This window comes from Ursus americanus, chromosome 3 (genome assembly GCF_024610735.1).
Source record: "Ursus americanus isolate L20-20 chromosome 3, mUrsAme1.1.p, whole genome shotgun sequence".
NCBI lineage: Eukaryota > Metazoa > Chordata > Mammalia > Carnivora > Ursidae > Ursus > Ursus americanus.
This window is the reverse complement of record NC_142129.1, coordinates 10,019,271-10,037,186: the sequence shown is the minus strand read 5'-3', so window position 1 is coordinate 10,037,186 and position 17,916 is coordinate 10,019,271. Positions and strand designations below refer to the sequence as shown.

At 36.0% G+C, this 17,916-nt stretch overlaps 1 protein-coding gene across 7 annotated transcripts in view; it reads right to left on the bottom strand.

Moving 5' to 3' along the window:
- Nucleotides 1-7,017: 7,017 nt before the first annotated feature.
- The window catches only part of LOC148110331 (uncharacterized), a 227,371-nt gene continuing 216,472 nt past the window's right edge, over nucleotides 7,018-17,916 (bottom strand). For 4 of the 7 annotated variants that reach the window (XR_015723784.1, XR_015723782.1, XR_015723783.1 and 1 more), the window contains 2 exons: nucleotides 15,101-15,144; nucleotides 8,917-14,842 (listed from right to left, as the gene is read on the bottom strand). Coding sequence is in view for 4 of the 7 variants with exons in the window: in XM_087860739.1 (XP_087716865.1) it covers nucleotides 14,779-14,842; nucleotides 15,101-15,144 (108 nt within the window). In the remaining 3 variants the exon portion in view is untranslated. Of the gene's footprint in view, nucleotides 7,309-8,916; nucleotides 14,843-15,100; nucleotides 15,145-17,916 lie in introns of those variants that run through there. The other 3 variants (XM_087860738.1, XM_087860737.1, XM_087860736.1) reach the window with 1 other exon arrangement.

Here is a 17,916-nt window from a genome sequence, read left to right as displayed (position 1 = left end):
CAGTAGCAGATTATCATAGCTAAGGTTATTTTATGTTTGTGTTTTAACTTTTGAGTTTTTGGTTTGTTTTTTAAATGAATTATAAACCACCATTATCTTCCTACACACTCTTTGATTATATATTTAGCATTACCAATCAGTTTTATTCTACCTTCTTATGTTTATATAATAAATTAAAGTCCTTTTACTTGCACTCAAAGAACTCCCTTTAGCATTTCCTGTAAGGCAGGTCTGGTGGTGACAAACTTCATCAGCTTTTGTTCTGAAAACCCTCTATTTCTCCATTTCTGAAGGAAAGCTTTATTGGTTATAGAATTTTGGTTGGCAGTGTTTTTCTCTTTATATTTTGAACATATCATTTCATTCTCTCCTGGCCTGAAAAAGTATTATTGAGTAATCTGCTGATAGTCTAATGGGTGTTTTCCTGTATATAACTTCTTTTATCTAGCTGCTTAAAATTTCATTATTGTTTGATTTTTACAATTTTAGTATGTGTCTCGATTTAGCTCTATTGAAGTTCCACCTGCTTGGAGTTCTTTAGACCTGATGGATCTGGATTTCCATTTTTCTTCCCAGGTTTAAATTTCTAGTCCTTATTGTTTTAAATATACTTTGTTTCTTTATCTTCTCTTTCTGGAATACTCCCAATGCAGATATTGTTTCATTTGATTGTGGTCCATAACTCCTGTAGGCTTTCATAACTCTCTCTCATTTTATTTTTCCTTTTTGTTCCTCTTATTGGACAATTTTAAATATTCTATCTTCTTGGTCATTGACTCTCTCTTCTGTTTGGTTAAGTCTGCTTTGAAGCTCTCTACTGAGTTTTTCAGTTCAGTTATGTATTTTTCAGCTCTAAATATTTTTTATGGTTTCTCTTTCTTTCTTGAACTCCTTGCATTGTTCATGCACTTAATTTCATTTAGTTGTCTCTATTCTTGTAGTTCACTTCTTTAAGAGGATTATTTTGAATTCTTTGACCGTTCATAGATCTCCATTTTTTTTTTTTATTTAGTGTCAGTTATTATTGGAGCTTTATTACATTCCTTTGGTGGTGTCATGTTTACCTGATTTTTCATGATCCTTGAGTCCTTATGATGGTATTTGCACACTTGAATAACTTGAATAAGCAGTCTCCTCTTCCAGACTGTACAGGTTTGCTCAGGCAGACAGTTCTTCATCAGTTAAGCTCAGATAAGCTCAGTTTGGGTTTCTGGTTGTGTCAACTGGTAATGTCCTTGGGCAAGTGGGGCTTGCTATCATGGCGATTTTGGGGAGATACCACTGTCTGAGCTCTGAAGTCAGAAGGGAAGTGCTGCCGACCAAAACAGTTGGATAGGACTGCTGGCTTGGTTTTCAGGAGAAGCAAAGCTACAGAATGGGCTCCACAGTTGCCTGGGTTCTCTGGTCAGGCTTACCAGATGATTGGGACTGGGTACTATACTCAGTATTAGGAGGGGCTTTGAATTAGTTTTCCTACCTTGGTAAGGCAGTAGAACAGTCTTCAGGGCCTGCACAGCTCATTGTTTGGGTACCTGAATCATATAAGCCAGGGAACTGAATTTCCCAGACAGATGGGGCCACCAGTTTTGCTCTGCAGACAAGAAAACCAACAGGCTGTGCTCCGTGTTTAAGTGCCACTGCAAGCAGGACTATTGGATAGGCTACAAAGTTTCCTTCATAGTCTGGCTAGTTTCCTTGGATGGGAAAGTTGAAAGCTGTATTAATGGGCAAGGCTATAAATTAGTTTGCCTGCCTGGACAGAGCAGGAGAACCAGATCTAACACCCGAAAGACTCTGTGGTTTTGACTCAAGCTGACCCATGTTGCAAGTTCCCTGGACAAACAGTGCCACTGACTTTACTCAGTGGATAATCAGCTTTGCCTGCTATAATTTCTGCTTGAGCATTGCTGGGCTACTAATCTTCCAGATGTTCTGGACAATCTTTCTGTTCACACAGGGCTGCAAGCTACAGTCAGCAATGGTCAAGGTATGACTCAGCTCCTTTGCCTTGGTGGGGGTATACCAGGGTCCAGTGCTAGAAGCACTCTTCATTTGGAGACCAAATCAGGCAAAACCACACACCACCAACTTCCTTGGTCAAATTGTGCCACCATCCTGGCTCTATGGAGGAGCAATCCCATGGTTTTGGAATACTACTTGGGCACTACAGGAAGGAAATCTGTCTGCCAAGTTCCAAGTGTTGGCGTTGCAACCCCTTTCCCACTTCTCTTTCACAATCAGATTCCCTCTGGACAATACCTGTAGATTCCCCTATGATCCCTGAGGGATGAAACCAGAGTAGAGACTCCCAAGAAGTGACCCACAACACTAGGTGAACTGGATATCCACTTTGGAGTCTTCAGGGGAGAATTCTGATCTCTTGGCATGGTGCTATGCCCAGAAGTGACGTAGGAGCAATTCAGTCAGCAAATAGCTGCCCCTCTTACCCTTCTAATGTTATATGTCTTGGCCTCCATGGTATAGAGGGGTGCTTCAGCCTCATCTCCATGTTCTGAGATTTTCTTAGTGATATCTTGTCCATGAATAGTTGTTAATTATTTTTTTCTTTTTTTAATTACGCATTTTTTAAATTTAAATTCAATTAACATACGGTGTATTATTAGCTTCAAAGGTAGAGTGCAGTGATTTATCAGTCTTATATAATACCCAGTGCTCATTTCATCAAGGTCCCTCCTGAATTATTGTTCTTCTGAGTGGGGGTAAGTCAGGAATGACCTATTTGCTACCTTGGTGATGTCATTTTCAGTTTCTTTTGCTTGTTTGTTGTTTTTCTTTTGCTTTAACAGTAAAACCTTTGTCACTTGAAGTCCTTGAGATTTCTCCACTTCTAATGTCTCATGTATAGAATAAGAGGAGTGATCTGGATGGCCTTTGATGTTCCTTCTAACTTTAACATGATGCCTTCCCTTTTTATATTTACTTCTCGATGTGTCCTCATATGCAGTTAATATACTTTGTCCAGTATTCCCTGAACAAGTGTATTCTTTACCTACTATAATATAGGCTCCATGAGGATAAAGAAGATAAACATTCTGTTAAATATCCACAATGCTTTTTAATAAATTATGTAAAATTATTCATACTTGATTATTCTTTCACACTATTCTGCTATATTTTCTTTTCATTCATCCATTCATCATGTATAAATTTCTTTAGCAAATACTTATTGATCACCACATCACCTGATTCTCAATCCTATCTGCCTGCAAAGCCAACTGAGCTTCAACTTGTCCACTAAACTATACTGAACTTTCCAGCTATAACCAATCTCTATCTTACTTTAATTCCTACCACATACACAATGTTTATCCTATTATAATGGACCTGCAAATAAAATCTTTAGGGACTTATTAATATGGTTTCATTGATACTATGCTACTTATTAATATATGTCCTTTAATAGTTCTGACTTGCTTAGAGTCTGTGGATTTTCCAAAGACAGGGATGGTATAACATATGCTTTCTAAAATTTATCCAAGGTAGGTAATACCTTCTAGATATAGAATCTGAAAACTGTAACACATTCTCTTCTCTTTCCTTTTCTCTCTCCCAGTAACACGTGCAAACACACATATACACACACAATCCTGAATGGTGCTTCAGTATCCATGTACTTATTCTGGTAGAAATTGAAACAGGAAAGAGGGGGAAAAGTGATAAATACTCCAGAAAAAGGCCACTGAATTTTTATCTCATTTATGGGGTAATGGTCAACCCATAATTACCTGAGGTTTAAGTGTATCATCCCATTCCTAGTTGTGCCCACAGTGTAGAAATGCTTCCTTGTCTTTCCCACCATTTCTTTCTATTTCTTTCTTTCTTTCTTTCTTTCTTTCTTTCTTTCTTTCTTTCTTTCTCTTGCTATGAGAGAAGTCAAGTAGTCTGAAGTTATGCTGGTGCACAAAGCATTCTAAAATAGCCTTCATTTATGAGCAATCATCTATGAAGGACTAACATTTAAGGAACCTTGCTGTGTCCTTTTTTGAGATTACAGCTTCTGTATAAGTGACAAATATATTTAGATGGAGCATGAAGTGTTCGCTGTACAGTTTTCGATTTGTATAGTTACCATTTGTGTCTTTTAGGATAAAATGCCCAATGGGGAAATGTTGAAGAATACTAATAACTACTAATAAATAACTAAAATAGATGTTGTCCCAGAAGGGCAACAGCAGGCTATACTTCTAGGGAATAAATCTGGGTAAATGATTTATGATTCCTTTCTGAGTATATATTGTTAATAGTTTCTCTGATTGCACATTTCCCTTATTCACTCCAAAAATTCAGAGAGAGAGATGACAAGGGAGAGATTGAGAGAAAGAAAGAGAGGGGTTTCTAATTATTTATCTTATGTCTACTTCTCTATGAATACTGTGTGTGAAAAATCTCAAAAGAAAAATAAATTTATGGTAATGCATCAATAATATTCTATTTTATATATTTCTTCTGGCCAAAGCCCAACTGATCCAAAAACCTCTGAAAAAAGGAATGTTATATAAATAATTCCTAATTAAGAGGATGGCAAATATAGAATTATATATAATATAGGGCCAAACTACACTTCTCTGTTATTTTCATTAGAGAAGGAATGTAAGATTTCACTGTATTGGGGCCCTCTCCATATTACAAAGAAATGAGCAACATTCTAGGAAAAAAAACCCATAAAAATAGGGACTTTCTCCTCTAGGAGAACGTGTCTTATTTAAAAGTCTGCTATATCACATTTGTTAAAAATTTAGACCAAAGCCAAAAGTAGAAATAATAATTATTGCCTAAAGCATAAGAGATTTCTGAATATTGAAGTTGGAGCATGAGAAAAGACGAATGATTAGTGCTAAATAGAGACTTAGAAATCATCCTGTGACTCATTTTACTGGTTATGGTACCGAAGCCCAGGGAGGTGCAATGATGAGCCGGACTGAGACAAAGACCTAAAAATCTAGAATCCAGATTTCCTCATTCTGAGGAATCATAGCGTCCTTTTCTTCCTATATTTAAGTTGATAAGTTGAAGTACAGTAAGTATTTAAAAATACAGATATTTTTCTTTGTAAATATAAAATACTCCTTTTAGAAAACAACTGGGAAGTAAATTAAATGGTAAATTTAGTGCACCCTCTAAAGTTCACCAGAAATAAGCTCCTGATATAGCTTTTGTTTTGTTTTGTGTTTTGTTGGTGGTGGTGCTGCAATAAAATATACCCAGCATACAATTTCCCATTTTAAGCCATTTATGTGTACAGTTCTGAGATATGGAGTACAGTCACACTGTTGTGCAATCATCACCACAGCCTCCAGAACTTTTACATCTTCCCAACTGAAACTTGTCGTACCCATGACACCAACTTCCAATTTCCTCTTCCTCCCAGCCACTGGACACCACAATTCTTTGTATTTCTATAAATCTGACTACACTAGGTGCCTTATGTAAGTGGAATCATACGACATCGGTCCTTTAGCGATTGGCTTATTTCAAGTAGTGTAATGTATTCAAGATTCATCCATGTTGTAGCCCATATATATATATTTTTAGTAATATGTTTATTTTCTTTTTTCCCATCTTTTTGAGGGATAACTGACAAATGAAAATTGTATATATTTAAAGTATATAACTCCATGCTCTGATCTATGTATACATTGTAAAATAATCACCACAATCAAGGTTAATTAACACAGCCATCACCTTACATAGGTTACCATTTTCATCTTGTTATTGTTGTTTCTTTGTGGTGACAACACAAGATCCACCCTCTTAACAAATTTCAAGTATACACTACAGTATTAACTGTAGTCACATTGCCGTACGTGAGATATACAGAACTTATGAACCTTGCCTAACTGCAACTTTATACTTCACCAACATCTCCTCATTTCCTCCTCCCCAGACCCTGGCAACCACCTGCTTCTTTCAGTTTGATTATTTTAGGTCTAACATGTAAGTGAGATCACACAGTGTTTGCTTTCTGTATTTGAGTTATGTACTTAGCACAAAGTCCTACAGGTTTATCTGTGTTGTTGCAAATGGCAGGATTTTCTTATTTTCTAAGTCTGAATAATACTCAATTATACATATATCTCACATTTTCTTCATTTGTTGATTGATTATTGAGAATAATGCTTTCATAAATATATGTGCACAGACTTGAGATTCTGATTTCATTTCCTTTGGACATATATCCAGAAGTGGGATTTCTGGGTCAAATGAGAATTCTGTCTAGTTATTGAAGAATGTCCATACTCTTTTTCCATAATGACTGTACCAAATTACATTGCTACCAACAGTGTCAAGGGTTCTTTTCTCCACACCCTTGCCAACACTGGTATTTTCTGTCTTTTTGATAATAGTCATTCTAACAGGAGTGAAGTGCTAGGTAATTGTTGTTTGACTTGCATTTCTCTAATGATTAGTGATGTTGAATATCTTTTCATATATGTATTAGCCATTAGTATATCCTCTTTTGAGAAATGTCTATTCAGGTTATTTGCCCAATTTTTTATTATCTTATTTGGCTATTGAGGGTTTGTTTTTGTTTTACTATTGCATTGTAGGAGTTCCTTGTTTATTTTTGGATATTAACTCCTTATCAGAGAGATGGCTTGCAAATATTTCCTCCCATTTTTCCATAGATTTTCTCCCATATCTTCCACAGACTCTTTTCATTCTGATAGTTGTTTCCTTTGCTTTGCAGAAGACGTTTAGTTTGATGGAAGCTCACTTTTCCATTTTTTTCTTTTGTTGCCTGTGTCTTTGGTGTTACACCTGAAAAATCATTGCCTAGACCAATGTCAAGAATCCTTTTCCTTATGTTGTTTTCCAGTAATTTTAAGATTTCAGGCTTATGTTTAAGTCTTTAATCCATTTTGTGTTGATTTTTGTGAGATAAGTGTCCTATTTCATTTTTCCACATACAAATATTCAGTTTTGCTAACACCATTTATTGAAGAGACTGTCCTTTACGTTTGTCATGAAGAGTGTGAGATTTTACATTGCTTAGAAGCTAACAAGCTAGTTTGTTAAAGTCATGGGGATGTTGGTGCAAGACACTAGAATCCTGAGTTTGAAATAAAGGAACTGCTTAGTCTTTGCACACTAAGCCCATGCATATCTAGTTTGCGTCACCTTTACCTTTAAAGTCCCACAAATTCAATGTGAAGGTGTCAGAGCTATTGCACTCACATGGTTATGAATCACAGCTGAGGAACCTTGAACTTAGGAAATCCAAACCTTGGCTGGCATGTGACCTTTTTTTTTCCCCCTGATGGCCTACAAGTAGACCTGCTCATTGACCTAAAAAAAAAAAAAAAAGACACCTTTGTTGTATTGGACTGTTAAGTAAATCTGTCCTTCGTTTTTCAGAGATCTGAATTTTCCAAGACTATTCATTATACAAACATTCTTAAGAAGCTAGTTAAAAAAAAAAAAAAAAAGCAGTCAGTGCTTTGCTCAGAAGACATGCAACAATGGGATAGATATGGAAACTGTGACCCAACAACCTTTTATTATTGATTCTTCACTCATTAATTGAATTATTCATTTATTCATTCATTCTTCTATCCACTTTTCTACAATTTATTCAGTGAACATCCCATCTCTTTGCCTGAGGCTGTTCTATTCTTGCATAACTCTCCATTTAAACCAAATGGAAAAGATCTTTCTACTTTCAATTAATCAGTCCTTCCATGGAATTTTCTAACACAATGACAGTGTTGTTTTTTTTTTTTTTTTACTGTTCCTCCTTCTATTCAGAAAATCATCTAACTTATTTCTACTAATTGAAATCCTTTGTTTTCCTCAAGAAAAAAATAAAATAACATATTCTTTATCACTCTTTTCTGATTCCTATGATTGGAACTAAGCATCTACTTTGGTTTAGCTCATATAACAATGGCAGCTTACATTTTTATGACACTTTTCGAATTCTTGACTTATTTGACATTTGTGAGTTAATCACGTTTAGTTCTAACTCCCTATCTTGGACTGTAAGATCCAAGGAAAGAGAGTCTGCTTGATCCTCACTTTTTTTGTTATACCCTATAGTGCCTTTGCAGTCTCTTGCTCATAGTTGGAAACTGCATATTAATTAAAATTGATATTTTTTGAAATTTGGTCTGTGTTGCAGCTGGGCTTTTATTTGGTATGCAAAATTACAGTGATTAACAAAGTACATCATTTAACCCATTTTTTTTCATTGCATTTGTACTTAGAATGCATATATATATTTATATGTTATAAAATCATATGAAGCACATACAAGGCATATATATGTGTGTGTGTGTGTGTGTGTATACACACACACACACACACACATATATATATATAAATAATTCAGAAACCAAATTTTGCCTACTAACTATTGTTTGGTTACAGTTAGAAAAACAGGTATATTGCCTCAAAAGAAAAATAAAACAGGTGCCTGGGTGGCTCAGTTGGTTGTGTCCGACTCTTGATTTTGGCTCAGGTCATGATCTCAGGGTCCTCAGGTTGAGCCCCACGTGGGACTCCATGCTGGACATGGAGCCTGATTAAGATTCTCTTTCTCTCTCTCTCTCTCTCTCTCTCTCAGAAAAAAAAAAGAAAAAAGAAAACAAAACCCCATAACAACATATTAGAAATGAGGTTCAGAAACAAAATGACTAAAAGTGAAATAACTAAAAATATCAAGTATTTTCAAGGATGTTGAGCAGCTGGAACTCATACATGGCTGGAGAGAGTCTAAATTGATACAGTCACTTAAGAACATTATTTCGCCGTATCAGTCAGAGCTAAATATACATCTATTCTGTGACCCAGGAATTAGTCTCCTGGCTATGCGTCACCACCCCCAGATAAATGCATATGCCCTTCAAAAAGCATATACAAGAATGTCCAATAGCATGTTTATTCATAATAACAAAATAATGGAAATAATTCAAAGGTACACCAACAGAATGGATAAATTACATATGCATACAATGGAATATTATATAGAAATTAAATGTATTTTTGATACACATACCAACAGAAGGATTTTATAACAGACTGTTGAATGAAGAAGCCAGATACAAAGAGTGCTTAGTATCATTAGTATCATTCTAATATGAGAAATTCAAAACCAAGCAAATTAAGTTTGTGGTAATAGAAGTAAGAATAGCATTTATTTTGTGGAGTATTAACTATTGAGGGGGTTGCTGGCATGTGATAAATTTTCTATATTTTGATATACATAGTACTTGTGTGTGTGTGGGTACATATGAATACATATATATAGTGTGTGTATACTGTGTGTTCATGGAGTATACATACATTGTGTATATTGTGTACATTGGAATAATCTGATGTGAAAATAACAGATCAAATTGCCTCAAAAAATACTTAACAAAAGATGTTGATACCTTTATGGAAAAAATAAAAATCTGTTTTATGATACTAACAAGACTTTAATAAATTAAGAAACAGAAGGTCATAAATTGAAATATTCCATATCTTGAGAAAATTAATTCTCCCCAAGCTCATCTAGATCTGTGTGGAAAAGCAAACAGCCAAGTATCTAGAATAAAAACAAAATTTGGGGAATTTCTCCTAAAGACTTCAAAAATTTTAAGAGATATTAGTAAATAAGACAAATATTATTAGGAGAATCAATAAATAGACTATTGAAACAGATCTGAAAGCAGGGAAACAGATCAAATAATGAGAGTCCAGAAATAATTCATGACAGAGATAGATGGCATGGCCAAACAATGAAGTCATGGTCTTCTTAGTAGATGGTTCTGGGTCAGAAGACTATATGTCCATATGTACACATGTGCACAGTTTGTTTTATGAGATGAAAAGAGTTTGGAGATTGGTTGCACAACACAAATGAACTTAATTTTACGAAACTGTGCACTTAAACTGGCCAACTTGGTAAACCTTATGTGTAGTTTACCATAATTAAATTTTTTTAATTAAAAAATCAAAATCATTAATATTAAATTCAGAACAGTAGTTACCTTGAGGAGGGGCATGTTCCAAAGCATGCAAGAGAAGCCACACATGTTCATTGTATTTCCCAAACAACTCCACAGAGCTCATGACTGCTAAAGAAATCGTAATAAGAGAACTGTTTCTCAGTGTTTTGAGAATCAGATAAGATAATGCATGTGAAGATCACTCACAGAGCTCTCTTGCAGTAGGTATTTACTTTACCTTGTTATAAGATGAAATCCAATTATCTTAACCTAATATATGATCTATGGGAAACAGAATGCTGAGCTATTGGCAAAACACTTTTTTTTTTCCCTTTTCAGTCCTCACAAAACCCCATGACATGGCCTGACATTTCTTGTGTCTGGAGAGGGTGGAAGTTGTAGGTACTGACAAACTGGCTCAGAGAAGTCATGATAAAAATAAGAAAAATCAAAGGACCCTATTCTGCCATGTTTTGTAAATTTGTATTAAGTGATGAACACTACACAGGTGCAACGCACATCCTGATAAGCTGAAATAATGCATTTGAGAAAAAAAAAGTAAACATTTTTATCATTGAAGGAGATAAATCCAACGTCCTTTGGCTTGCTTGAAATCTTTATATTCTCTAGCCCAAAAGATGGTTTTCAACTGAAGATAATTTGACTATGAAATTCCATCCAGCAGTCATCCTCCTCTGCTTAGAATTACACAAGGAGTGGGCAGTACCATGTAACTGTTAAGAGATCCTAGTGTCTAGACAAAGAGGCACCAGGCGGTTTGGGTCCTGCTCTGTGTTCTGGGAGCATATGACCTGGGGCGAGCCCCTTCACCTCTATCTTCAGCCCATCCTCTAGAAAATAATGATGATAAGAGCAATTTCTGCACAGGGCAGTCGTGAGAACAAAGAGATAGTCTGAATAAAGCCCACAGTGTGCGTTCCATAAATTTCCCTATTGCTATTACTCTGTGCACAGAAGTGTTCTGCCAGCACCATGGAGAGCTCTTCAAATTAGAGCTGCAATCTTGTAGTTCCCATAACTTCTCCAGTTCCTCAAATCACTTCGGTTGAGGGTATTAATCTATTTCAATTGATTGACAGTTGCACAGTAGTCAGTTACTTGATTTATAATTTGCACCAGGTTATTGAATTTATAATTTGGACTGAGCTCTAAATGCGTTTTTGATTTATGTGTGTCCCCCACGCAGTTACAACAAATCATTGGTGGTTGAGCAACATTTACTGTAAGACACACACATTTAGCAGTTGGATTTTAAAGGGCAAAGAAATTTATATTTCTTCATGTAAATGTAGAGAATCAATGCTTCAAATAATTGCAAAAGAAGTAATGTGATCAAGTGAGGAAAGTCACACCATTTAATAACCAGGAAAAAAAGCCACATTCTGTTTATAATGTTGTCCCTGTCTGGACTGCATTACAGACTTTGAGAGTTATGCCAAACGATGGTGAAGATCTAGGTCAGCATTTTTACTTTACACACAAGAGGGCTAAAGTGCTCCAGGCCATAAAGTAGTTAGTGGCTAAGCTGGAAATTGAACCAACTTTCCTGATTCTTGTTTAGGAATCTTTCCACTGTATCTCACAGTTTCTCTGTGATGCGTTTTCTTTCTCTGAAAAGTGCAAGGATAATAATATAATCTTTGCTTCTCAATGGAGTATTTTTTTAATACAGGAGACAATACACTTGAAAGATCTTTACAGTATAAATACTTCACAAATTTCTACTTACATCCAAACCTTGGTTTCTTCAGTAAGGAGTGAACATAAGCATTAGAGTCAAGCGTACCCATTTATCAAGGGGTACTATTACTAGGGGGGCTCTATCACTCACATATTTTCAGTTTTAATCCTCACTAAACCCTATTATTTTCAGATGATAAAACTGTGGGTCAGAGAAGTTAGGGAAATAATCAAGACAGGTTTTCAAATTCCCAAGGCCTGTGTATGTGTCACTGCTGCTGGACACACTAAAATAGGACCTACCAGGTTCTTTAATGCAAGACTGTGAATTTAATATTTTCTGGCAAAGGAAAAACACCTGCCTCTTTAAGATTTGACCCTAATTGTAAAACAGTTTTCTTCTTGCTGCGGTATTAGGTGTCATATTAATCTTTCTTTCTGACCTCATTCTGGCAAATCGTCTTGGAGAGAGGAATAAATAATGTTCTTGTAAATTGATTTATATGAACTCTAGAGATATAGCACTAGCAAAAAATACCAGGCCACGTCTGGGCCTCAGTCAGTGGATCAAAGGTGTGTCTGCCTTATTATTTGCTCCATATCAAGTTCAGAATGATTACTGAAATGCCCATTTTCCTAATGTCATATCGCCAGTCAAGTATTCTGAACCTTGACCTCCACTGATCTGGTCTCAAATACAGTGCAATAACTTCTCGCAATGGCCAGGAAACAACCAGTTGTAGGAATCTGAACTTGAAATGGAGGGTCAGACTGGAGCTGCAAAGATGAGCAATCAGAGCAAAGAGGATACCTTTAGACTTCCAAGTTCTAAATTCAACTTTGCAAAAATACCATTTTAGAGCATCTTAGGTCCCTATCCCTTCCACTCTGAGCTGCATGATTAGAGCCTGATGATTTGTTTTCAGTTTGCAACTCCCCTTTGATTATTACTCAGTACAACTTTCATCCAGCACAGCAGACACTCAAAGCAGGGAGTATGGCTGTGCCCATACCCTCACACACTGTTTCAATCATTAGGAAATGATTTTTCTGTGGAAATGGGCATACTTTATGTTAAGAGATCATGATCATCTTCCATTCAATTACAAACATGCTTATTGAATGCCTGCAATGTGATTAGTACACACACACACACACACACACACACACACACACACACAAACCCAGGACACATTTACCGACCTCAAAAATATTAGTATTTCATTGAGGGAGAAAGAAATAACATTGCTTTAAAAATGAAATGCAGTATATGATTGTATCTTAAAGTAATTGTTACAGGTAATTTCAATAGAAGAGTGTTTGCAAAGAGGATGAAAAAGTACAGGAAAACATCCAAGAGATGAACTTTGCATGAGAGCTTGACAGGGTAATTACACGAGAAGAGAGAAGATCTCTAAGACGCAGAAGTAGCATGGCTGAAGTGATGGAGATACACAATAAACATGTTTAATCCAAGGACATTTGGAGTGAGGCAGTCAGTAACTTGGGGAATCAGTGGGGCAGCAGTTGGATAGAAACATGCACACTGTTAAGAAGGTGCCTGGAAATTAAGCTGAGAAATTTGGACTTGATCATAAGCGGACTGGAGAGCAATAGGAGATTTCAGAGGACATGATAAAAGGCTTCAAGAGAACATGTGTAAATATGTTGGATGAGAATGCCATGTGAGAAACCAGAGGCAGGAGTGTATGTATCAAAGATACTGCAGGGTGACAGCGTTAACAGATGGGACTAAACAAAGTAGCAAGAGGAAGTATGTGAGGGAAAGGGGATGGAAGAAAGACATGAAGCAGAGAATTTTGGGGAAGCCTGATGGAGTTTCAGTACTAATTTTCTGGTAGTGTTGCCAGATACAGCAAATAAAAATATAGGAGGCCAAGTTACCTCTGCTTTCAAAATAAATGATTGATACAGTTTTAATACAGGTATGACCCACACATGTGTAATGACACTAAAAGTTATTTATTATTTATTTGAAATTAAAATTTAGGTATCTAGTATTTTTTTTTCTGTCAGCCCTATCTGGGGAATTTCAGTAAAAAAAAATGTTATACAGATAATAAATACTGTATATGGAGACTAAGGTTGGGGAAGTTGTAGCATTACTCTAGGTAGGACTTTCATTAAAAACACATTTGACCAGGAGTTCTGATGGAAAAAGTAGAAATTGTAGAGTTTTAAGGGAGAATATGCAATTACCTTGAACTTATAGTTTCAAAACTATAATGAAACATATTTTAGTGTTTTGAGGAGTATATATGAATTAGAATGAACAGCATACTTGGATGGATTGCTATACCATATGATGCCAATTTGACTAAACTTTAACGCTGGCCAAGTAAGGAAGCAAAATAATTTGTCATACACTTTTCCTATTTTTGGAAGGGAACAATGATTAAATGCAGGCGTTAGGGAAATAGGTACTTAAGACTCTGGTAAAAACTAAGATTACAGCAACACCTCTAAGAAGCTCACGAATTCATGTCAACCGTTAAAAAGTGGTCACAGAAGCAAACGAAGGCATTGAACTTCTCATCAAAGAGCTAGGTATAAAGAAAAAAGATTACATAGATTTTGTATAATATAAAATTGAGGAACAGAGGAAACACAATAAAATACAACATCTAGAAGATGCATGATGGGAAGAGTGGCTAGTGACAGAATGTGTGGTTGACATGGGGAGGTTTGAGTACAAGGGCTTGAAAGTCCATGATGGAGAGATTCTGTTGTACCTGTGAATCGTCAACGTCTGTATCTCCTTTCCCCCTTCAGCATAACCAAATTCGATGGACTGAGAGCACTCTCTTCCCATTAGGTAGACTTTCTAGATTGCTCTCACTAGTGTTAATTTCGTCCTCCTTCAAAAACCCTTGTAACCTACTCATTTTTTTTCTCATAATGATACACATCTACGTAGGCTTCATTTGTTACATTATCTTCTCCCACCTTCATGAGAACAGACATAAGTTTATTTTCTGTATGTAGTTCCAAACACATAATAGGTGCTCAATAAATACTCCACAAATTCAACAGAAACATGTAAAAGAAAACATTATGCAGCCTTGAATAGGAAGCCGGTTTTGATTGGCAGACTAAAATACAAAGCTCATTTGTTTGCTGGCTTGAAACATGGAGACTTGATTTGGCAGCAGACTGTCCGTTTAGGCTTCCTGTGGAACAAAGAATTCTTTAAGATCATGAAGTGTCTCACCTAGTGAAGAGCCATATAAAGACAGTTTGAGATACTAATCCTTGTCTATTTGTCAAGGCAGTTTTAAAAAATCCAGAATGACTGCCATCTCTGACTTTCAAATGAAGGACATTTTCACTTTGATTGCTGTCAATTATTAAATATTTATCACTTTTATAGAAGGAAACAATAGACTAGTTGTAGCTGTCGGAGCTTTACATGAAATAAAGTGTGTTACCTGAAGAATCCAATCATTCTTTTATATCGCTCGTCTTCAGAATCCTATGAAAACAGATAAAAAAAATGACAGATTTCCAGGATCTGCTGGTCACAATGTGTGTGGTTTTAAATTTTTTTTATTCCTCCCTAGATTAATATTGCAACTTCTCTAATCATGCTGTAGTGACAGTATTTTATTTATGTGTATTATTTTTCACTCAACTCTGTTTCCGATATTAGGTAAATATTATAAATTCATATTTTTTTGTAGCACCAAACCAGTTGTTCCTTGACCATCTTTATTTTGTATGGTAATCATTGGCATGAGGAAGTTCCCCAGATATGGTTGCCAGATTCATTAATTCTGGGGTGGGATCAGAAATCTACAATTAAAAGAAAACAAAATGAAGGTGATTTGTTCATCAATTGTATTGGGGGAATCACAAATCTATTGCCATGGTTTCATATTTAAAGAAATTGAGGTCTCGGAGGGTAAAAGGAGGTTTCTGTGTGTCATAAAGCTTTTTATTGTTGAAACAGAGTAAGAGCTCAGATACGTAATTTCAGTGTACTGGAAGTTGTGTGTCTACATCTCTGTTGTGGTCATTTCCTTGACAACACAGTTCCCCTTTATGTAAGCATGCCTAGGACTTAATTTGAGGGAAATTATGGCAATCTGCCTCCTGGAAGCCGTATTTTTGAAAACTGAGAAATTCAAAGGAGTGCTGGAAATCAGGCACCAAAGAGAGTCACTTAAGGGTGAGATTAATATTAACTTCTTTCAACAATTTTATATGAAAGAAATGGGCAATATCTTGTCACAGTGTGGGATCAAAATCATGTGCTCCTGACTAAGGGTTCACTTTATAAAGCTAAAAGCACGGATAATAAATAATAAATAATAGGGGCCCCTGGGTGGCACAGCGGTTAAGCGTCTGCCTTTGGCTCGGCGTGATCCCGGCGTTATGGGATCGAGCCCCGCATCAGACTCCTCTGCTGGGAGCCTGCTTCTTCCTCTCCCACTCCCCCTGCTTGTGTTCCCTCTCTCGCTGGCTGTCTCTATCTCTGTCAAATAAATAAATAAAATCTTTAAAAAAATAAATAATAAAAATAATAAATAATAAATATATTCAAGTACCTCCTTGATTAATTCCAGAATGTAATAGCACCCTACCATTAAAAAAGAAATACCCCCAAAACAAAAAACGTTCCTACAACACCATGGTGTATCCTGCTCATTTCACAGACAAGGAAATCCAAGTGCAGGAATGGGCAGCACAATGACTTAGTAGTAGATCCAAGAGTAAAATTTATTTTTGTGTCTTGCTATCTCTATTATTTTACTTATTGATATGCCTATGTCCTTTTCTTTTACGAAACTGGGTAAACTCATCTACATATGAATATATATAAATGAATATATATAGGAATATGTTTATTTTGAAAGGTCTAAAAAATGTACATGCAAATTTTTAAAATCCCATTTAGGTAGAAAGTGTTTGACTAGAAAGTGTCCTAAATGTTTTGTCTGGGCTACAGCCTGATACTCAGACCATTAAAAGAGATCGGTGAGATGAGCGTGGGTTCCTTCCTATATGCTGTATCAGATTAACCAAAGCAAAAACAACCCAAAATATAACAACAAAAAATAAGCAAACAAAAGGAGGAGGAAGCCTTCTTAATTTTCACATAGGAACATGGAAATAGATGTTTCACTGTATTTTCTTACCTAAGGCTCAAAAATCCCAAAGAGGAGAACTTGGTTGTATCCAAAATAGGGTTTCAGACATATACACAAATAACCGATGACCCTGAGGCAGGGAATAAGTCATGGAAGAACAATTGTTTTCCTTAGACAAACATTTCCACAGGAAGGAAGGAGTTCTGTATAGTGGGCAACTATTTTTTTTACAAGTTTTTATTTAAATTCCAATTAGTTAAGCTATGTAATATTCATTTCAGGTCTACAATATAGTGAGTTAGCACTTCCATACAACACCTGCTGCTCATCCCTACAAGTGCTCTCCTTAACCCCACCACCTAGGTAGCCCACGTCTCTAACCACCTTCCCTCTGGTAACCATCAGTTCTCTGTAGTTAGGAGTCTGTTTCCTGGTTGATCTTTCTCTTTTTCCCCCATTGTTTATTTGTTTTGTATCTTAAATTACACACGAGTGAAATAATATGCTATTTGTTTTTCTCTGATTTATTTCACTTAGCATAATACTCTCTAGCTCCAGCCATGTCATTGCAAATGGCAAGATTCTGTTCTTTTTTTATGGCTGAATAATATTCCAGTGTGTGTGTGTGTGTGTGTGTGTGTGTGTGTGTGTGTGTATTCTACTTCTTCATCCATTTATTGGTCAATGGACACATGGGCTATTTCCATAATTTGGCTATGGAATATAATGCTGCTATAAATATTGGAGTATATGTATCCCTTTGAATTAGTATTTTTATATTCTTTGGCTAAATTACCTAGTCGTGCAGTTTGTAGGGTAGCTCTATTTTTAACTTTTTGAGGAATGTCCCTACTGTTTTCCAGATTGGCTTCACCAGTTTGCATTCCCACCAACGGTGCAAGAGGGTATTCCTTTCTCCACATCCTTGCCAAAATCTGTTGTTTCTTGTGTTGTTGATTTTAGACTTTGTGACTCGTATGAGTTGATATATCCTTGTAGTTTTGATTTGTATTTCCCAGATGATCAGTAATGTTGAGCATCATTTCATTGTAGTGGGCAACTTTAGAGACAGGGAGTCAATATTGGGAAGAACAACACTGCTGAGTATTATACTAAATGTTCTTGAATATACTTCACACCAATCACCATCATTA